The following is a 15,479-nucleotide window of genomic DNA, read 5'->3' as shown; positions in this document are numbered from 1 at the left end:
AACGCGTCACAGGGTAGGGAGAGGGGGGGAGGTTCCCTGGTCCCACGCCATATTTGGGCAGGTGGGTCACGGAATTTCCCCCCGCCATAGAATACGTCACTGGGCGCGTTTCTTTTTTTTTTAAACTTAATTTTTTTAGCGTTTATCGCTTTCCTGGTCAAGCATGACCGACAGTCGCAGGGTGAAACGGGAGAGAGAGCAGGGGGAGACATTCGGCAAATGACGGCGAGTCCGGGAATCGAACTCGGAGTCAACCAGATCCGTGACGCAGCACGGAGTCCCGCGCGAGCGCGGTAACATGGTGTGCTACTGGAGCACCCACTGGGCGCGTTTCTATTGGTCGTGAGGCTTCCGTGAGTTCTTTTCAGGCTCCATGTTGTGGACCACTGTTATTGTCAAGATTGAGTTATGCGGTGCGTGGAAACCTTGTTTTCTGCTCTGCGCTCTATTGCATATGTATTGAGCTTTTGGTCACGTAGCTCAATGTTACATATATCTTTTCAATTATTACTCACGTGGGAGGTCTCTCTGGGGGTTCCTGTCCCCTCTCTTATACAGAGCAGGGTTGACAGGGTTTTTTCCCCCTCAGACGCGTCATATGGGACCCATATCTGTGTCTTTTGGCCAGCTTCCTGCCGCTTGTCCCAGGCGGCATGGAGGGAACGTTATCTGGGTTCTTGTTAGAATTACCATTAATGTGTTTTGGGTCTCGACGTGTACATAGTGCTGGCCCTGGGTGCTTCTGTGTGGAACCACGCATGGGCTGGCGTGCCTTGGTTGCTCATTATGGAAACAGCGTTTTTTATAGAGCAACTAGGATGGAGATTTTATCTCTTCCGAGCGCCAGTGTACTAGGTTATAGGGATGGGTACCGAATTCGGTTCTTTTGAGGTATTGAACCGAAACACGTCGGTACTACCGAGTATCGATTCAAGTGAGATACCAAAAAAAATGGCAAGCCGAAAACTGTCGAAATTGTAGTTATTTGAAGTTTGGATATTGTTTTTTCACGACTGAGGTAGGTAAATAAAATTTCTTGAGACTAAAGTACCGAAAAAAGGTACCGTTGGGTACCGGTATCGGTTCAAATGTGAAAGGTACCCATCCCTACTAGGTTAGTCTCGACGAATTTTCGCTCATCTCTGGGGGCAGATGACGGAGTAGATCAAAGCATTGGCGGAGGGGTCTCACGCCCTTGGGGTGGGCCACCGGGCGCGGTGCGTTCATGTTCTGACTGCCTTGGTGGCGCCCTCTGTGATGTTTTAGATCGACACGCGTACCTACCCCTCTCTTAGGACTGGGGATGGTGGCGTGATTAGGACACGGGACTGGTCGCGCCGGACCAGGTCAGTTAACCCGTTGTCCGCCGGGGCGCAGATCTGCTGTTCTGGTACCCTGAAGGACTTTGTGCATTTTCGGGGGATAAATGCCGGGTTGGCCCGGGTGTCGCAGGGTTTGATGTTATGGAGGTGTGTTTGTGGTTGTGTCACTACGTGTTATCCTTCACTGTTGCTTGGTCCATATTGTGTTGTACCTTGCGCTGTGCTAAGGAGCCTGGTCATGTCAGCCTTCTCTGCCTCGGCCTCACTAGGGGGTCGGGTTTTTGTGGAGGCTGCGACATGGTGCACAGCATACCGAACGCCCCTTCCACCGGGGTGCTGTTCTCAGTAGACCCCTTAGGCGCCTGTCTAGTCCGCAGTGCTCCGGGCACAGATCGAGTTACGCTTTTAACCTGTTGCCAGGATTGAGGGATCAACCTCTTTGGTGGTTGTCTCCCCGGTGTTGTGGGGGTGTAGCCTCTGTGGAGTGCTTCAGGGCGGCGTGCTGTTGGGGGGAAGGGCCTGCTCTTGGATTGGGCCCTGTCCGATACGCTGGCGATGTGGGGGGTGGTGTCACTAGTGACCGTCTGGTGGGGTCTCGATGCCTCACCAGGCCCCCTTTCCGGGGGGTCCTGACCCTCAGGCTGTTCCTGGGGCTGGGTCGTCCTTCGCGCTCCGCTGCTACGGCCTTGCCATGGGGTTGGGTTCTTGACCTTTGACCCCGTGATGTTAGGGGCTGTAAAGTTTTTTTCCCCTTCCTGTTCATTCCCTAGTGGCATGTGGGATGCGCGCCTGTGTAGTCGCGGGTCCTTCTGTGTGAAGGTAAGTCCCACGATCTGCTCACCCTGTGCATTTGAGGTGCTAAACCCTCTTCGCACAGTCGGATCCGATTCCCTCCCATCCCCCTCTAGGGGGGTCCGCGGGCTCGGGTCCTCCCCGGCAGTGTGCGAACCATAGCATGGTCTTCAGGGAAGCCGGGAGCTCATTATTTTTCTTTGGGGGGGGGGGCCTCGCAGGGAGGAGTCGGACTGTCGGAGGATACTGTGATCGCTTTCTGTACTTGACATACTGTAGCCTGTAGTAGGCCTTGTGTATGTATGTGACAAATAAACCTCTTGAATCTTGTCATATATTCAATCAGTTTCAGTAACTACAGAACACATATTGTAATAGACTCACTTGTTGTTGTTGTGGTCCGGCCGTCTGGACGGTCTGGGCTTGCACAGCACATTCCATGATAAAAAAAAGTATCCATTTAGTTAGATTGGATAGATCCAACACTGTCTACAGTATCTTGTGATTATCTCTCCGACTCCTGACTTAGTATAGGGCTATCCTGTGTTCTGATACGACCGCCGGCACGGACATAGTCCCCACCGCAGCAGCAGGTGTAACAGCGTCGTCGGCAGCTGTCAATTTGTCTGCTATCGAAGACGTAGATGATCCCGCCTCCTGCTCTGTCAAGTCGATTGGCTGCTTCACCTTCTTCGTGAAACCAAAATTGGTTAAAAGGCTTACTTGTTGCATTTTTCGTTTCGACATTATCCTGAGTGATTACCTTATTTACCTGTCAAACAATCACTGTCACTCACAGGTTACAACGTGGGTGAAGTTTGATTTGTGTGTGCCTGCAGGCTGCAGCGCCGCCGCGCTCTGAATGGTAATTGCAAGAATAGCATGCATGTTGCCATATTACGGTGTGTGTGAATTAGTGCGCAAATCATTAATCATACATCAAAATAGCCTAAGTTTATTATTATACACGATGATACAGAAAATTACAGAAAAATGAGAAATGCATGGCAAAAATAGCATTTATTTTCAGTAATTTAGAGACCCCCCAAAAATTCACAAATCATGTTTTCAGGGGAGGTGGTGTCTGATCTAGGGGAGCCAATGGCTCACAGAGCTTACCCATGGTTCGCACCCTGCTCCCCGGTTCTGATGGTTGTGGGGGGCCTCAGCGGGTACATTTGTCAAGCTTCCGCTCTGCTCAGCTCCTGTGTTCCACTACGAGCAGAGCGTAAGCTATACGATAATATAACATACGGTTATCCTATAACCATAGTATAGCGAGCGCTCTGCTCGGACTTACTGAGATCCCTGTGGTCTTCGCCTTCGGTGGTGAAAGACTTGGGAAGGAGCTGTTAGTATGACCACGTCCCCACTTATGTAGAGGAGCGGATGTGGGTGTGGCCAGGCGGATGGGTGTGTACATGTGGAGAAATTTTATTCAGAATTAGATTGAAAGGGATAAGGTTCCACTACGAGCAGAGCGCTCGCTATACTCATATAACTATGGTTATAGGATAACCGTATGTTATAGACAGCAATACCTGCTGAATCATGTGACTGAGTTGCCTCCTACCTGTGTTGAGCTGTGTTGAACAGGGCTATATGGAGAAACCATGGAACCCCCGACTAAAAGTAGTTTCAAAACGAAAACGTCTGGATGTAATTTAGCCAAATCAGCAAATCAGTGAGTGTGACTGTTTCACCTTTTACATACTGTATCTAGCTTTAGCATGGATCAATTGTTTAGATCACTAGCATGGCTAACAAATGCAAATATATTGTAGTATTGTTCTGACCAGGATTACATTACTTTTTGCCTCCTTGTGTGTGTGTGTGTGTGTGTGTGTGTGTGTGTGTGTGTGTGTGTGTGTGTGTGTGTGTGTGTGTGTGTGTGTCTGTGTGTGTCTGATGAGACAAAGACAGCTAAGAAGAACAGATAGAGAAAAGGTTACAACAGCTGTCTTGGCTTGTTGCTACAGTCAAATGCTATAAGGCTTCTCCATTTAGTAACAGAGTCATACTGAACAAACAAGCTCTCATTGCCAGACGACCTGCAGCCATGCGCATGTCTCTGTAAATGTCTCGTGTTTATGGACACTGTTGTACATGTGTAACTATGTTCACAGCGCTATGCGGCTTTGTAGACCAGAGTAAGTAGCCGGTTTCCCCAGTGAGTTGGTGAACTTCTACAGTACAAAAGATTAACTCTAGTAAAACCTATAGTACTCCTGTGTTTTCTTTCATACACACTATAGAGATTTACCACAGAAATTCTAGCATTCCTGTGTTGTTTCTGTAGTGTACTGTACTGTAGTGATTCAGCATAGTATTAGAATATCAGAATAGTATTTAGTATAGAAACCTCTGGTAATCACTGTAGTATTCCTGTGGTTTTATCATTGCCCACACTGCATATCAGGCTTATTTCTATAATGATCCACTATAGTATTTCAACAGTAATTGCTGTGTGCAGGGAAGAAAAACACTGTGATTAATTTTTGTATGGGTCTAGTTATTTGTGGGATTGGTAGTGAACCCCCAATTCCAGAATGTCGTGGCGTTCCAGAATGTAGTCCAGGGATACAGGATCCCGGGGGTTCAGGTTTCGGTATCCATGGAGACAGGAGGGGAGGGGCCAGTGCCCATCAGAAGATTCCTCAGTCCATCACATGAAGCTTCTGCTTACAGCCAAGGACACATTCCAAGGCAGTGGCAATGCACATGCAAACACGCACGCACGCACACACGCACGCACACACACACACACACACACACACACACACACACAGACACACAGACACACAGACACAAAGATACACACACACACACACACACACACACATAGAACTATGCAATATACACGCATACTTATAAAATTCACTGTAAATAAATACAGTATACTATATACGCACATGCATTGGCTGTGCACCAATTCTATTCCCAAAATGAAACATAAGCACATAACACATTGCAACACGGCTGCCAATTTATTTTAGACACTGACATGGAGTGTCTGCCCAACTAATGTGTTTGTGACCCCTGACTTTATGCTTTGAACTTAACTGACTCAGTCTGTTACAGCCCTTAATTCCCTATCTATCTATCTATCTATCTATCTATCTATCTATCTATCTATCTATCTATCTATCTATCTATCTATCTATCTATCTATCTATCTATCTATCTATCTATCTATCTATCTATCTATCTATCTATCTATCTATCTATCTATCTATCTATCTATCTATCTATCTATCTATCTATCTATCTATCTATCTATCTATCTATCTATCTATCTATCTATCTATCTATCACTCTATCTATCTATCTCTCTCTCTCTCTCTCTCTCTCTCTCTCTCTCTCTCTCTCTCTCTCTCTCTCTCTCTCTCTCTCTCTCTCTCTCTCTCTCTCTCTCTCTCTCTCTCTCTCTCTCTCTCTCTCTCTCTCTCTCTCTCTCTCTCTCTCTCTCTCTCTCTCTCTCTCTCTCTCTCTCTCTCTCTCTCTCTCTCTCTCTCTCTCTCTCTCTCTCTCTCTCTCTCTCTCTCTCTCTCCCCCCCCCTCTCTCTGTGTAGTTCATCATCGAGGACATGAAGGAGCAGCAGACCAACAAACACAGCAACCTACACAGAGAGGGACCAACACATCACCGTAGAGGAGCTGTGGAGGGGGTGGAAGTCATCTGAAGGTCTGCGTGCGTGCGTGTGTGCGTGTGTGTCTGTATCTCCTTCTGTATCAAACTATCTAATAGTTATTTTTCTCACATGGTGCCTGCAGCGGTTAAGAGCCTCGCCTCTGGAACTGTAATTTGTAACCCCACTGGTCTAGGGCTGAATGGCACACTAGAAAACATCTCCCTCTCACCCTTCTCCATGAAGAAAAAAAACACCAAGGGAGTGGACTGCCCACTCTCTAGGAAGATAAATCAATAAGAATAACACTGGCAGAAATGTCTTTCTCTTTTCACCTCCAGTCCATAACTGGACACAGGACGAGGTGCTTCGTTGGCTGAAGGAGTTTGTGGAGCTGCCGCAGTACGAGAGGAACTTCAAGGACTTCAAGGTCAATGGAAACACTCTCCCCAGGTAAGTGTTCTCATGTCTTCTCATGCTTACCAACATGGCGTCATTTAATGGCGATCACCTGTTATTTGATTACAATCACCTGTTGTTTGCGTACCAATTATGTCCAGGATAGAATATTATTGTGAATAACATGAGATATACAATGAAATAAAATAAGACGAGACCTTTATGTCCCTGAGTGGAAATCATATTGTTGTCGACTGACCGCACCATGTGGTAATGGTGAATGGTAAATGGACTGCATGTATATAGCGCATTTGAGTCTTACAACTACCCAAAGCGCTTTACAACTTGTGCCTCGCATTCACCCATTCACTCACACACTCAATGGCAAAGGCAGCCAATGTGAGGCCCCAACCAGCTCATCGGGAGCAGTTAGGGGTTAAGTGTCTTGCTCAAGGACACTTTAAACATGAAGTGTTTAACGAGAAGTCTTATCCGGTCCACAACATGAAAAGGATCCAATTCAGATGAGGAAACAATGGTATTTCCACTTTAGAAGTGAGTTTACGACCAAGGGCTACAGTAAGCTGTGTGGGTTCAACCTCATTACATCATGTAAATACCATTCAGTAAGTTGTTATACATTTACAGGTAGAAAAACACACACATTCAAAAAAGAACTTAAGGATGATCAATCCAGCAGCCAGGCCAACTGTCTACGGCGGGATAAGAGCTGAAAATGTAGAATCAATAAGCCTTTTGATGAGTAAACAAAACCTGCTGTAATAAAGAACTAACGGGCAGAACCGGTATTGAAAGTCGTACTCTGAAATATCACAGCAAGCCAAGCTGAATGTTTGGAGTGTTATAGAGCAGAGCATAACTGGGTCATTTTGCACAATTATGCTGTGATTATGCATCACAAAAACAATCCACTTGATTTAAAACCTTTTTAAATGCATTTTTTCATCTGTCCTGATAGTGTTGCTGTCCTGATAGTGTTGTTGTGCTGAGTGTTGTTGAGCTGATAGTGTTGTTGAGTTCATAGTGTTGTTGAGCTGATAGTGTTGTTGAGCTCATAGTGTTGTTGTGCTGATACTCTGATAGTGTTGTTGAGCTCATAGTGTTGTTGTGCTGATAGTGTTGTTGAGCTCATAGTGTTGTTGAGCTCATAGTGTTGTTGTGCTGATAGTGTTGTTGAGCTCATAGTGTTGTTGAGCTGATAGTGTTGTTGAGCTCATAGTGTTGTTGAGCTGATAGTGTTGTTGAGCTCATAGTGTTGTTGTGCTGATAGTGTTGTTGTGCTGATAGTGTTGCTGTCCTGATAGTGTTGTTGAGCTGATAGTGTTGTTGAGTTCATAGTGTTGTTGTGCTGATAGTGTTGTTGTGCTGATAGTGTTGTTGTGCTGATAGTGTTGTTGAGCTCATAGTGTTGTTGAGCTGATAGTGTTGTTGAGCTGATAGTGTTGTTGTGCTGATAGTGTTGTTGTGCTCATAGTGTTGTTGAGCTGATAGTGTTGTTGTGCTGATAGTGTTGTTGTGCTGATAGTGTTGTTGTGCTGATAGTGTTGTTGAGCTGATAGTGTTGTTGAGCTCATAGTGTTGTTGAGCTGATAGTGTTGTTGTGCTGATAGTGTTGTTGAGCTGATAGTGTTGTTGTGCTGATAGTGTTGTTGAGCTGATAGTGTTGTTGAGCTCATAGTGTTGTTATTCTGAGTGTTGTTGAGCTCATAGTGTTGTTGTGCTGATAGTGTTGTTGAGCTGATAGTGTTGTTGAGCTCATAGTGTTGTTATTCTGAGTGTTGTTGAGCTCATAGTGTTGTTGTGCTGATAGTGTTGTTGAGCTCATAGTGTTGTTATTCTGAGTGTTGTTGAGCTCATAGTGTTGTTATTCTGATAGTGTTGTTGAGCTGATAGTGTTGTTGAGCTCATAGTGTTGTTGTGCTGATAGTGTTGTTGAGCTGATAGTGTTGTTGAGCTCATAGTGTTGTTGAGCTCATAGTGTTGTTTAGGGCTGCAACTAATGACTAATTTGGTAGTCGACTAATCTGCCGATTATTTTTTCGATTAGTCGACTAATCGAAAACCAATGTAAACAACAAAAAAAAAGGATTTTTTTTTTTTTTTTTTTATTACCTATCTTTGTGAAAGTGGCTTCTCAGCTCTGGTCCAGCTGAAGACAGAGCAGAGGAACAGATTGGACATTGAGCATGACCTCAGAGTTGCTTGTCTACCATCACCCCAGACTTTGAGACTCTTGTCAGGACCAAACAACAACATCATAACATGATGATCCCATAGCAAATTAAAATAATGACTCATGAAACATTTGAATTTGGATCTTTAAGCCACTTTAAATGAAAATGTATTTGAAGAACAATACAGCAATCACTCATAACAAGATAAATAAATTAAATAATACAAATTAAAGTGGAAGTGTACTTTAAATAACTTTTGTTTGCTGTGTGTGAGAGGAGTCTGTGTGTGTGTATGTGTGTGTGTCTTACTCTGATCGCTGTGTGAGTGAGAGGAGTGTGTGTACTGTGTAATTTGTGTGTGTCTTACTCTGATCGCTGTGTGAGTGAGAGGTGTGTACTGTGTAATTTGTGTATGTGTGTGTGTCTTACTCTGATCGCTGTGTGTGAGTGAGAGGAGTGTGAATGTGTGTGTGTCTTACTCTGATCGCTGTGTGTGAGAGAGAGGAGTGTGAATGTGTGTGTGTCTTACTCTGATCGCTGTGTGTGAGTGAGAGGAGTGTGTATGTGTGTGTGTCTTACTCTGATCGCTGTGTGTGAGTGAGAGGAGTGTGTATGTGTGTGTCTTACTCTGATCGCTGTGTGTGAGTGAGAGGAGTGCGTGTGTAATGTATTGTGTGTCTAGTCTGATCATCATCTCCTGCAGGGGAACAATGTTTTCAATGTCCAAAATTTGCTATGGGATCATCATGTTATGATGTTGTCTGGAACCCTGAGAAGCCACTCTCACAAAGATAGGTAGAGCACAAAAAAAAAAAAAAAAAAAAAAAAAAATTAAATAATTTTTTTTTAATGACTAATCGACGCAACAATTTCTCATCGACGATTTTTTATAATCGACGTCGTCGATTATGTCGACTAATCGTTGCAGCCCTAGTGTTGTTGAGCTCATAGTGTTGTTGTGCTCATAGTGTTGTTGAGCTCATAGTGTTGTTGTGCTCATAGTGTTGTTGTGCTGAGTGTTGTTGAGCTCATAGTGTTGTTGTGCTCATAGTGTTGTTGTGCTCATAGTGTTGTTTCACTCATAGTGTTGTTGTGCTGATAGTGTTGTTTCGCTCATAGTGTTGTTGTGCTGATAGTATTGTTTCGCTCATAGTGTTGTTGTGCTGATAGTATTGTTGTGCTCATAGTGTTGTTGTGCTCATAGTGTTGTTATTCTGAGTGTTGTTGAGCTCATAGTGTTGTTGTGCTCATAGTGTTGTTGTGCTGATAGTGTTGTTGTGCTCATAGTGTTGTTATGCTGATAGTATTGTTGTGCTGATAGTACTGATAGTATTGTTGTGCTGATAGTATTGTTGTGCTGATAGTATTCTTGTGCTGATAGTGTTGTTGGGCCTGGTCTACAAGATACACTACACGACCAAGGTACCCATGTACATGTCAAAATACTTCCCAAAGGTCAGTGAATACCACGATCACAACACCAGAGGGAGCTCCACAAATCATGTTAAACCCAGATTCGGCTCAAATAAGGGACTAAACACGTTTCGCAATTATGCCACATCAATGTGGAACGCCCTACCCAAAGCTGTAAAGGAATGTGGATCACTACCCACTTTCAAAACCTCTCTCAAGGGACACCTACGGGAGACTGCAATTCAACACTGGCCCCTGTAAATATCCTAACCCAACCCCCTCCAATGTACAGTCATTTACCTAGTATGGTTTTGTCAATAGTCCAATGTACAATTTTGTTTGTTTGTACAGTGTCTCCTCCCCCCCCCCCTCAATGTACAGTTTTACTTGTTTATACAGTGTGCCCCCCCCCCCCCCCAACCACCTCCAATGTAAATTACCCAGTATGGTTGTCAATATCCCAATGTACCCAACCCCCCCCACCCAACCTCCTCCAATGTACAGTTTCTACGTCAAATGTATATACTCCCTTTTCTTGACTCCTTCTGTATCACAAACAGTACTGTATTTGCAAATCTGGTATGTCATAAATGTATAGATGTAGCAGTACTGACTATCTGTATGTCATGTATGTCATATATGTCCTGATGAATTGAAAATGGGGGACCCTGATGTAAACAAGACGAAAGTCTTTCTCTGGTCTGCATCCCCTTAACAATTGTGTGTATTGAGCTGTACTGTATTGTACCCATTCTGCAATCTGTTAATAAAGTTTTCAATCAATCAATCAATCAATTGTTGTGCTCATAGTGTTGTTGCTCATGCAGGATTGCAGCCAATGAGCCATCGTTCCTGAGTGGACAGCTGAAGGTCCAGGACCAGAGGGACAAGCAGAAGCTCACCATCAAAGCACTGGATGTGGTGCTGTTTGGGCCTCCTACACGTATGAACACACCTCTTCATCATCATCATCCTCACTGACTTCTCTCCTACACGTATGAACACACCTCTTCATCATCATCATCCTCACTGACTTCTCTCCTACACGTATGAACACACCTCTTCATCATCATCATCATCATCCTCACTCAATCAATCAATCAATCAACCAATCAATCAATCAATCAATCAATCAATCAATCAATCAAATTCATTTGTATAGCACGTTTAAACATGACGCTTGTCAACCAAAGTGCTTCACATAGCTAAGCTAAGTACAAAGAAAAGTATAAAATAAACAGAAAAATAAAATAAAATCAACGGATAGACAAAGGAAAAACAGAACAACACGTCAACGTGAGCCGCGCCCCGGGGACCAATCCAAGTGCTCCTGCCCGTCTTCGTCAAGGACGCCACAGCGTTAGCGATCTGTTGTTGTGCATGTTTTTCCATTGGGTTTATCTTATCGGGGGGGAAACCCTTGCGAGCATGGGGAGAACATGCAAACTCCACACAGAAAGGCCTGGGAGATATCCCACCTGGGTAACTGGCATCATGGAAACCTGGTCCCCAAGCGGGAATCGAACCCTGGACCTTCTTGCTCTGAGGTGACAGTGTTAACCACTACACACACCACCGTGCCGGGAAGACTGAAGGAGCTTGCCTGAAAACGGATCAAACACAACTTGTTTGGCAGCCAGTGTTGGGAAATAATTGCTTGACTTAACTTGATGCACCAACGAAACAAAACTTTCAAACAATGTAAGCGTCCTACCAACAGTTTTTGTACAGGCCAAATACTGATATGTATAACAAAAGGCCCAAAGTTTAATATAACTTTAAACACTATGGAAAAGCTATATGAAAAGTCCCTGTTATATCCACATGGTATCTTATTCAGCCATCTGTTGCCTACCTTTCAATATGTTAGCATCTTTAACTAAGCAGAATATGAATCTTCCCATCTAGGTCCTCCTCATAACTACATGAAGGACTTACTGCTGATTGTGTCTGTGGTGATGGGGGTTGGAGGCTGCTGGTTTGCTCAGGTCCAGAACAAAGCCAGTAAGATACACATCGTCAAGATGATAAAAGATCTGGAGAGTCTGCAGAGGGCTGAACTGAGCCTCCGAGAGCTGCAGGAACAGTGAGTATACTGTAGTCGTGTGTGTGTGTGTGCGTGTGCATGTGCGTGCGGGCATGCGTGCGTGCATGCGGCACCACTCAAGGTGACAAAGCGTACATATACTTTTTATATATATATATATATATCTATGTCTATAGATATGCTAGCCCTTCCTGAGTGATAGCTGTATCATAGTTATCAGCTCATGAAGTATACCCACCAGTGGCGGCTCTACCACTAGGGGCGCTCGGGCGCCGCCCCCCCTCAGCTCCTACCCTGGTTATATGAGAGAACAAGAAAAAAAAGTTTTTAGTTTTTTGTTTTAAAGCCCTATAAATAATATAAACATGTTTAAAATTAATAATATTTACTCATTTTAAGTATGTTTGTGTTTCCAATGCACAATATAACGTTATTATATTAAAAAAGAAATACTCGTTTTCTTGAACAGGAAGTGACGTTTTTTTTAATTTTTTCGTATTTCTCGCCCAGGGTTGGAAGCGATAGCGCTCTGAGTGCACGTCACAGTTTGATCGCTGTCTCCGTCACAGCCAATCAGTGCATACGGCGTTGTGCGTTGAAATATGACTATTATGTTGGAATCCGAGCGCGATTTGAAGCGGTCTAGCCAGCAGCGTGAACTTCCGTGAAGAATTTCCATAGCCGCATTTCGCGGAGACGCTCTCTGATTGGCCGACGCCAGTATTTTTTTCCATGGCAGAATTTCACAGAGACGATCTCTGATTGGCCGAATCCAATTTCTAATGTTCCAATTCTAGCTTCTAGCTTGGTTCCTAGGTTGGTCCTAGGTTGGTCGGTGGAGATAGTTGTGTTGTTGTGAGATGCATGCAGCTGTTTGTCTTAGACGAGCGTGCCGTGACTGCAAGTTCTTTAGACTGTTAAGCTTAGGCACTCTTTCAAAGTTGGTTAAGGTTAGAGTTTGTCTTAGAGCATGGCGATAGAACGCCAGGTAGTTTGCAGTCTGTTCGAGCGGAAATGGACAAAGGAATGTACTTGTTGAGTGTTGTGCTAACGAGCTCAGCTAACACTTGGCTAACAAGCTATATGGCGGATTATACACGTTTATCAAGCTCTCCTGCCCTGGACGTTTCAACTAAACAGTGAGTCTCTCTCTCTCTCTCTCTCTCTCTCTCTCTCTCTCTCTCTCTCTCTCTCTCTCTCTCTCTCTCTCTCTCTCTCTCTCTCTCTCTCTCTCTCTGTGCTTAACGTTAACATTTGTAAATAGTTTTTTTTAGGAGCAGTACTACTGCTGGCCATTCATGAAGCGAGACATTGCTGATTGTTTATTTATTTTATAACACAAGACTATGACTACCAACTGCCTAGCCAGCCGTGTATCAATCTTGGATGCAATAATAACGTTACTTACCACACTGACTATGTCGATGGCTCATTGATTTAACTACTGCAGCTCTCTCGGATTGAAAATACGTGGATTATGGCTTGTTCAATATCGTCTATGTTTGAATGAATGAATGAATGAGAACTTTATTAACAGATTGCAGAATGGGTACAATACAGTACGGCTCAATACACACAATTGTTAAGGGGATGCAGACCAGAGAAAGACGTTTGTCTTGTTTACATCAGGGTCCCAGATTTTCGATTCATATCAATAGTTTAATAGCTAGCCTTGGCTCGTTTAACAATATGCAAAATATGTGTACAGCCCTGTACTCATACTGAAGTTATTCTTGGTATATAATAGGTCTGATTGTGTAACGAATCGATTCCACGTCGCGCTGTGTGTGAGAGAGAGAAGGAGAGAGGGAGAGATCTGCCTGTGTTTGTAGACGGGCGAGTTTTGTTTCTAACTTTTCTATTTATATATTGTGTTTCAAGTTGTGAATTAGAGTCTAGACTATACTTTATTTGACTGGTTGTGTGTTGTTGTAGTAACAGCTGAGCGACTCGTTCATAAGAGCCGATTCATTGCCGTGAGCGTGAGTCGAATCGCTCACGTCTTGCCATGAGTGTTGCGTGGTACTGTACTGTACATGTTTGCATTTTGCAAAATGTTTGGTATAGCGCCCCTAGTGGCGAAGTACCCAGCGGCCGCCACTGATACCCACCCCCTCAGGTAAATTGCATTTCAGATGCTGGTGCATATCCTGCTTTAGACTCATGAGGACATCTGTCAATGTTTCACAATATTGTCTTTGGTATCATTTTAAAAGGGACTATGTCATCTTTCTTTCAGGCTAAGATGTGAATCTTTCTGACTAATATAGAGGTCACTGGAGCTCTTTAGACTGTCAAAAACACACATTTTAACAAGATCTTTGTGTAAACGACATACTATTTTTTAGCCCTGTGTCATCTAGGAGCAACAGGGACAAGCACATCGTTTTGCCATTCAGTGTCAAGTCATTGACAGGGAATGTAGAGCTGATAAACATCCTCAACTGACTTGGTCACAGGCACAGCGTGTCCTACTCACAGATGGAGGAAATCGACACTGCCTTGTGTCTGCAGACGCTCTCAGCATCAGGAAGTGTCACCTTACCAAGTAACATCCATCCTGGTGTTTCACAACTTTGTTACCACCAATGTTACCAACTTACAACACTGGACAACGGGTGGGTCCACCACAAAGAAAAAGTGCAGATGCTGATGCTGCTGCCAATACTCAGCTTGCCAGACAGAAGAACCTTGTTTGGGTCCAAGAATGTCACAGCAAGATGCCCAGTCAGTCAGCAACGGGACCGGCTTCAACATCCTGACTCGGGTGATATGACAGTCATCCCTGACAGTGTGTAGGCTATCTGCCTACCATCAATGTTCCAGCGATACAAATCGACTGTCAACGAGGTGCTTAACCAGTCACTAAGCATCATGCAGTGCTTAGACCTGACAAAGATTGTCTGTGTCTTTGACCAAGCCCTGTATGCAAAGGCTGTTGAGATCACATGGAAACATGATGCCATGTTCCAGAATATCACCATCAGACTTGGGGTATTTCACACCATCTGCACGCTGCTGGCAATTCACTTTCAATGTTAATTCTGTTTATAATGTTGTTCTGTTTAATAGGTTGTTTATAAAACTCTAAGTGGTTCCTTATCTCATTATGGTGTCCTTTATGTCCTGTATATGTATGATAAAGACAGACCACTTTGTGACATTATCCTAGTGGCTGTTCTGTATAGTTTAATAGGAGCCTAGTACTGCTCTTCTAATTTAAGGCTCACATTCAGAAATAGTATAGGCATATTATACATTTCCTGAATCCTTATGGTCCTAAGAGTGTTGTAGATTTTGTATTTTGTGTCCCTGTTGCTCCTAGATGACACACGGCTAAAAGATAGTATATCATTTTGGCGAAACTTTGTACAAATGTGTGTTGTTGACTGTTCAAAGAGCTCCAGTGACCTCTATATTGGTCAGAAAGATTCACATATTAGTTTGAATGAAAGATGACATAGTCCCCTTTAATAAAGACCATTCAAGCAGCACGTTTTTCCTCATGTTTTTGAAAATATACTGTAGAGATGAAAGCTGCAGCTGCTACTAGTGTGGACTGAATGGGCGGCAGCAAAGCGTTATGGAAATGCCAGTATTCTGTGGTTCTATATGGGTTGTGGCAATACATTTTACAAATAATAGCTTGCAGCAACGTATTGAAAAAAGAACTATAAACTAT

General features: G+C 43.9%; 1 protein-coding gene across 1 annotated transcript in view; it reads left to right on the top strand.

Annotated features, from left to right (window-relative positions):
* Positions 1-15,479, top strand: part of LOC311231472 (stromal interaction molecule 2-like) — a gene marked incomplete at its 3' end in the record, with an annotated part of 56,219 nt that overhangs the window by 27,908 nt on the left and 12,832 nt on the right. Inside the window, 5 exon segments of the mRNA XM_084318072.1 lie at positions 5,687-5,746; positions 5,748-5,799; positions 6,085-6,196; positions 10,578-10,693; positions 11,659-11,836. Coding sequence (XP_084174198.1) covers positions 5,687-5,746; positions 5,748-5,799; positions 6,085-6,196; positions 10,578-10,693; positions 11,659-11,836 — 518 coding nt within the window.

This window comes from Notolepis coatsorum (assembly GCF_963971535.1).
Source record: "Notolepis coatsorum genome assembly, chromosome: 7".
Taxonomy (NCBI): Eukaryota; Metazoa; Chordata; class Actinopteri; order Aulopiformes; family Paralepididae; genus Notolepis; species Notolepis coatsorum.
Note: the sequence above shows the minus strand (reverse complement) of the source record. Positions and strands in the feature narration are given on the sequence as shown.